At 33.2% G+C, this 7,453-nt stretch overlaps 1 protein-coding gene across 1 annotated transcript in view; it reads left to right on the top strand.

Moving 5' to 3' along the window:
* The first annotated feature begins 744 nt into the window (after nucleotides 1-744).
* LOC128215392 (alpha-1-inhibitor 3-like) overlaps nucleotides 745-7,453 on the top strand; it is a 29,044-nt gene continuing 22,335 nt past the window's right edge. Inside the window, exons 1-9 of the mRNA XM_052922079.1 lie at nucleotides 745-901; nucleotides 1,136-1,206; nucleotides 2,028-2,153; nucleotides 2,452-2,491; nucleotides 3,373-3,460; nucleotides 3,866-3,947; nucleotides 4,532-4,647; nucleotides 5,367-5,514; nucleotides 6,062-6,271. Coding sequence (XP_052778039.1) covers nucleotides 745-901; nucleotides 1,136-1,206; nucleotides 2,028-2,153; nucleotides 2,452-2,491; nucleotides 3,373-3,460; nucleotides 3,866-3,947; nucleotides 4,532-4,647; nucleotides 5,367-5,514; nucleotides 6,062-6,271 — 1,038 coding nt within the window. The remainder of the gene's footprint in view (nucleotides 902-1,135; nucleotides 1,207-2,027; nucleotides 2,154-2,451; nucleotides 2,492-3,372; nucleotides 3,461-3,865; nucleotides 3,948-4,531; nucleotides 4,648-5,366; nucleotides 5,515-6,061; nucleotides 6,272-7,453) is intronic.

The raw sequence follows: 7,453 nt of genomic DNA, 5'->3' as shown, positions 1-7,453 counted from the left end.
TCTAACCACAATTTATTATGTCCACCTATTTAGGAACATGGATACAATTATTCCGAATCGCATCATCCCTGGTCGCAAATTCGTTGTTGTCTGCGATTTGGCAACGGCCTACAATGACGTCAACATACCTATGAACGGGAGTCATGTGATAACCTTGTCCATGAGCCCTCGTGCGCCAAATACGTTTGTCCCGGGCATAGTGAGCGTACTGATGGATAAAGGTTGAACTCGACAAATAATTGACATACATATGCTTCTTTTGACGTTAAAGCATAAAGAACAGGAAAAACATGTTTAATTGAAAAATATACCTATTGTTAAGTACTCCACATAATTCAAACTATTCGCTTTAAACATAATATAAGTTGCATTTTTCTCTTTTTAAGATAAACCGAGAAGAAGTTTAAGCCTTGAGGTTAGTTTGTTATCATGTTGTCGAAGCATGAATATTAAACAGCCATTAAATCACAACCTTCTAGTACATACAAGACGTTTTGTTTATCTATATGAAAATGTCTGGATTGTAACATAGGACTGTACAGACTTAGATTAATTAAAGCATAATAGTAGCAAAAGCAACGGTTAAACAAAGGAAATAATGTACTTGCCATTATATACATAGTGATAAACTTTGAATTTTTCTTACATTTCTAATAAGATATTGTTACAAAGAGATCACTGATATATTAACTAGCTAAGATGAAAATCTGAAATATGCCTTAACATTGGCAGTTTCCGGGAAAAATGAAAACGGGCAGCTACAAAGGACTCCTTACTGTGACTAAAGACGGTGTGAGTGTTGGTACACGTAACTTCTACCCAAATATACATAGCGATTCCGTCGACAAGCAATTCCCTCTAGTACAGACGGACAAAGGTATCTACAAAGCTGGACAAACAGGTGAGATAGGACTAGTTACATAGATGACTGAACCCTGTGAGAGGTCGTGGCCTCGAATCCCAACACAAGTGACACGTTGCAAAAATATTTCAACTTAGTGTCATATATATATATATATATTGTATCCTTATCTAAATATGTAAACAAATGTTATTGTTGCATTGCTGTACTGTTGTTGTTGATAACATTACGTGAAACATGATTTTTTTTTTAAATATCGAAATCGTTTTTCAGTTCAGTTCCGAATTTTGGTCATAAACGATGAACGGAAAGTGGTACAGGAAACTTTCACCATAGAAATATTCGTAAGTGTTCATCCTTCTATTTAAAGAATAATATGAATAGTAAGGCTTGTTACATCAAACTGATTTAAGTTGCGTTGGTAGTGTTTATAAGTTGTCATACGATGGTTTATATGTTTCTCGCAGATTAACAGCTAGATTCGAGCCGCTGAATAATCCACTTTTTTAACTACATAAAACAACCAATTTATGTCAGAATTGGAATTGGAGAGTTTTTTTTCGGAAGCTTCCTGAATAATCAAGATCAGTCTGGAGAAATGAGCGTTACCGCTAAGGCGTACTTGAAGACTGTCTGTTTGCTCTTTCCCGACTAACCTTATTTGTTGCATGCGAACACAATATTTAACTTCTGGCAGATTTTTATGACCATCACCTTTTCGCCTTTTGGAAGACATTTTAGATACATTTAAGAACAAAGGACACATGCATGTTCGTAGGTCTTATCTCGACATTTTTTTGTGTGAAAATGAAACTAGACAGTATAATTAAATCCCGGTATTTAAATCAAATGCTAACCTTAGTAAAAGGTACAATTTTCGCATCAAAACAACACTGAAAGGTGGACGCAGACGCACAAACGTATTAATACGTCATAATTGCTTTTTGATAACAAAAAACAACAACAAACAAACGCTTCCCTACCCACCTTTTTCCGCAAACTCGGGAAAAACAATAGTTTAAAAAATAATGGAAGCTACAAGGATACGTTTTGTCATTAATAAACGACTGAAGGGTACTTTTTCTTGACATCAATTTAACCATAGCATTTTTGTGTCTAATCCTTTAAAATTCGGATATTATGCTTATAAAAAAAATATTTCAAGGACGCCGACTCCAACAGGGTGCGACGCTGGGCCAATGTTACTGATAGTGGCGGTGTTTACATCGGTAGAATGGAAATGTCCAGTTATCCCGTTCTTGGAGAATGGACGATAAAAGTTTCAAATGAGGTAATAAGATATTAATAAAAGACAGAAGATTCAATTCTTCCAATCTCATTTGGCATTATCATGGGATGAAAATATATATAGATTGTGCCTATATTGCCGTTCTAAGTAACACACACATCAGAAAAAAATCGAATTGTGAGTAAATTAGCAAAAGTGTATAAAAGAGCACACATAATTATTTAATGTACCATAATAGTTTAAACGTGTAACATTTTGCTTAGAATCGTTCACTATTTGATGAATTTAGGTAAGTTGATAATATGTAGTTGAGAAGTAAATACCTGTGTTTGTTTTTCAGAAATTTACCAAAGCAACGTATTTTGATGTTGAAGAATTCGGTAATAAAATGTATACTTACCCCTGACAAACCCCACCCACCCGTAAAAGGAATAAAAAAAACTAATTATGTGGTGTTGTACACGCCAAGGAAGCATGTCGCAACCCCTATTATTTTCTTATGTTGATATATTGATTTTCTAATTGCACTCTAAATTCTAGAACGTACACCCATGTTAGAAAATACCTATAGAGAAGTATAGAGGGTGCTTAATGCTTTTCTTACTTGCTTGCATTCGGCATTTATTTTATAAATGCTATGCTGTCAAAATGTTTAATCATCTAAACTGATAGTGTTTAGAGCATAACGGGCTTTTTTAAACTTCATAAAGAAAAATAGTTTTTGATGTTTTTCTTTTTTTAAAATATATGGTTTTCATGTTTTGAAATTATATTTGGTGATAGGCAACTAGAATAGGCAGCTAAAAATCGATGTTTTGTAGCCTGTATTAACTAAATATGATAAAAATTATGCTTTAAAAATACGATGTCCCTAAGAACATTGTTTGTACCTTAACGTTCCAATCGCCCTAAGTAAAATTGCTCCTCAACTTCAGCTAATTTTTATCTTTAAAGAAATTGATTTAAAAATATGTGTGTTACAAAATAACTTGAATCCTAATAATAAACCTTTGTTTGACCTTATACATTCAGGAGATGTGGCTCCATTTTGTTCCTGTAATGTATAAGATATAGTGGGGGCTCTGCGACAGGTGTATTATTTGCTTTCATTTAAATCAAGCTTGATCTTATGCTTATGGCACCACTAGAAATACATACAATTTATAACCGTTTCAAGAGACCTCGGAATGGTAAGTATTTGTAAATATTTATATTGCTGATTACTTATTGTAGGAAAATGAAAAAGTCTATGCTATTTCAGAGCTTCCGAAGTTTTATGTGGAGTTGGATTTCCCACGGGAAGTTTCCACGGTTTCAGAAGACTCTTTAAACGGGAAAGTTTCGGCCCTGTAAGTTCAACATTTAAGGGATAAGACTTGGTTGATAATAAATTGTTTTTGATTTAATTGGAAATTATATGTGAACAGGAGGGTAAAGGTCGAAGTAGGTTGATACATTATGGTATTAGAAGGATAGATGATGGTAGCATAAGGGTAATAGAATAGAAAATGGATGTATGAGGAGAATATTACCTGAAATAATGACTATAATACTTGGTATAAGACAAAAGAGTTGCAGTATCAGGAAGACTTGATGAAATATCAAGATTTAAATAAGTGTCGGGTCAGGATCTTGCATGATATAAATGATATACGTTATCATTTAGAAATATACATGCTAGCAATATCAATATACACGAAAATAGATTATAAAAAAACATGATATTGGATTTAATTTACATACCTGCTTTGTAGGTACACCTTTGGAAAAGGTGTGTCTGGTGACCTGGAACTAACATTAAAGTACTCGAGCTACAGTGCAGTGAAACAGTACAAGGTAAAACTCTTTCTATAATAAGTAAACACACTCTATATTTACAGTGCAGATAACAGTACCTTTTAAATACCTTTTCTTTAACAAGTTTATAGCATTCACTATATACAATATAGTATAAGAGTACAAGATAAGACAACTCTTTCTAATGGAGGTTTTTAATAATCTTTCGACGTTTTTAAAAACGTAGTAGGAAATCCTTTTAAGGAATAAATTTATAGTTAAGGGAAGTTAAACAATCTTAATCATGGACTATGGTAGTGTTTGAGTACCGCACGAAAGTTACAACAAACGTCCAAGAGGTTCCCTAACTATCAATCCCATGATGCGCCACTTTATTTCAAATAATGAGGCCGCCCTTTGTCTCACACGTGTGCCTATGTTTATCAAATAAGTCAATAATTTAAGCTGCTAAGGTGTAAACTTATTGGTGTGTGTCATGTTGTATTAAAAAAATTGTCTAAATCCAGTGGATGGACTATAAAATATTTGCAAAGAATTGACGAAAGTTTTTAGTGTGATATTCCATTATTCCTAAGTGACTCTCTAGAAATTAATGTAATTATGATGATATCATTTATTTTCAGGTCAAGGACGGATCCGTTGATATAAACTTGCCATTTACAGAATTAGCCTCAGACTTCAAAAAGTCATATTTTGCTCGGGACATTTTCAATGCCTCTCGTTATTACACCAGCGTGCTGTACGTACTTGATTAAGTCGAAAAATTCTAGGGAAATCTTTGACATTTATATTTTTCAGTTTTAAAGGTTACGCATTGTTAGCGATGAATAGTAATTAAACATACATAACGTATACCCTTGGTAACTCTTTTATACACAGGTATAACAAACTATTGAAAATATGTATTTATATACTACTGATACTGATTTGGTGAAAAATAAAGGTTTTGTATAATTTAGTCCTGATTCAGAAAATGACGGTAATTAAGGCATGCAGGGCAAAACACCTTTCATAAAAGCAAGTTTAAAACCGTTTGTGCAGATAGTTTTAACACATGTAACCCCTTACTCACAGCAATTTAAACTGTGTCGTTTATAGGTTGTATATAAAAGATAACGGCTTTACTATAAAATGGCGACGAGTTAGCACATTAAAACCTAATAAATTCATGATCTCTAGGATTATGGCTTAATACGATGAAATTTGTCCATATACGTTATTTTTCATTATTTTGGATCATTGCGTTATCGTAGTTTTTCATAAACAACAGCCGCTAGTGTGAGACCTATATCACTGTTACCAAACACAGCGTAATAAATGGATATCTGGCAATGACCGCTAATGCTAGAAATTTAAAATTATAAAACATTACAACTTTATATTTTACATTCATAATTTCATATTTTACACTGAAACTGATATAAGTTTTTCTTAAAATTTATTTTTCTCTGTTTCAAGACGGTTAACAATTTTTGCCAATGTCGTGGAAGATGTAACGGGAGTGAATATTTCTGCAGAATCGTTCATAAATGTTAGAGCATACGACGTTGCCGTAGGACTAAAGTTTCAGCAGAAGTTTCACATTGGACAAGACGTAGACATTTCGGTAAGTGTTAAATCGTTAAATTACATTTCATTTAATAAGGGACTAACTTACCATGCAACCTGGCAATGTTATATCAGGTCCACCAAAATGTTTATGAATTCAATTTATAATATTTGTTTTCATTCAATAACACTGTTTCTGGCCTAGTTTAAGGAGTAAGGCTAAGACATTTTAACCTGACCACGCAGTTTTTAGCCCTGATGCCACAGCGGGTTGCCAAATTCCCTCTGTAATATTTTTGGCATTGCCATTTAAGGCTATGCTAAAAGAAACGGGGCAGTATTGGTAATGCTTTGCCTAATCAATTTCTATTGATCCGCAAACAGATCGATAATAACGGAAACCAGAGGGCATAAACTAGAACCACCAACACACAACTATATGCCTTACCCAAAATTAGGGAGGGTGACTGCGTGTCATTTATCAAAAGATTAAAATATGCCCTTATGCCATTACACTGTTGTTAAAGATAGATGTATATGACAAGACTTAAAGTTTAATCAAACTATTTAGATAAGCATTTTGTATTTGATTTCATTTAATTCAGGGGGAGATAACCAGATATTCTGGCGACCCCTACCCTGGGATTGCATCGGCGGATGTTGATGTTTGGGTTGAAATAAGGCTCTACCTTATCAATCGTAAATGGGTCATCATTCGCAACTCATCACGGATTGATGTTAGCGAAGACAACACATTTAGTTATACAGTTGAAGGGAATGATTTACATTCGAACGTGTCGTATATCTACACTCGGGTAAGTATTTTATATGTACATCTTGTAAAATCACCGGCTACAACATATTTGAATATACGCATACTCACTTTATACAGATTCCATTTTCTTTCTGAATATGACATGGCAATATATTTGACAAAATGCTATACTGCTGATTTTATTTGACTGTTTCTGAGGAGTTGAAATTACACGTTTAATTTCAATTTCAATTACAGCTTAGGCCTATTGGTTTTGCAATCAGACGTGTAAAAAGATTTTAAACCAGTGTTTAAAGGGGAAAAAATAAGGTTTAATCTTTACCGTTACACCAAACGTATGATTGTTTACACAAGGTTAATGCGTGTTGTAAATTCAATAAAAGTTACAAAAATGTACGTCAATGAATAATAGTTTGAAACTTAAGTAGCATAACGTCGCATAGGTGGCATTATCTCTAACGGATGATGACATAATTAAATTAAAACTGGACTTAAACCTGAATATTTTAAAGCTATCCAACAAAACTAACCAGCAAAACCTACGCTGGTCATAACGAGCTTTTGTATTTATTCGAGAAATCCAATTTTATTAAAATAGTGCTTTACAAACAGCTCAATGCATCCAATAATAAGTTAGTTTTACCATTTTAATTGCATTTATCTTAAAAAGATAACAGTTTTAAGTTAACAATAAATGAAAAGTGAATTAAAACAGTTCGCTCTCCCTCACCCCATTTATCAAGACATGTGCCAGAAAACTGCAGATTGATATGCCGTAGCCCCTTATATACCGCGCAAAATCGTTATTATATTATCAAACAAGCAAGTATCCCTCAATTACCTCGGTATAATGGTTGTTTTGGTCGATTTCTTATGCCGTGATTTTGGAGTCTCCTGGCCTATAAGAATCCGTGGGTAAATCAAAAATTGATTTTTTTAAAACAATAACAAATAAACAACAGCAAAAATCATTTTTACATTGGTGATGACGTATCGCACCTACAGTAAAACGCCTCTACACAATCAATTATCAGTAAGGGTTATCATCAATTATTAAATTAAAGCAAGAACACGGCAGAAAAATGTATTGTTCTATGGTGTTTTTATGAAATCAAAGAAACACTTATATGATACTAGACAATTTTTTTGTAGTATTTGACTTTGAATTACAATGAACATGCCATTGGTCCATTAATATTTAATTTAATGACAATTTATCACT

The sequence above is a fragment of the Mya arenaria genome, chromosome 13, assembly GCF_026914265.1.
Source record: "Mya arenaria isolate MELC-2E11 chromosome 13, ASM2691426v1".
Classification (NCBI taxonomy): domain Eukaryota; kingdom Metazoa; phylum Mollusca; class Bivalvia; order Myida; family Myidae; genus Mya; species Mya arenaria.
Note: the sequence above shows the minus strand (reverse complement) of the source record. Positions and strands in the feature narration are given on the sequence as shown.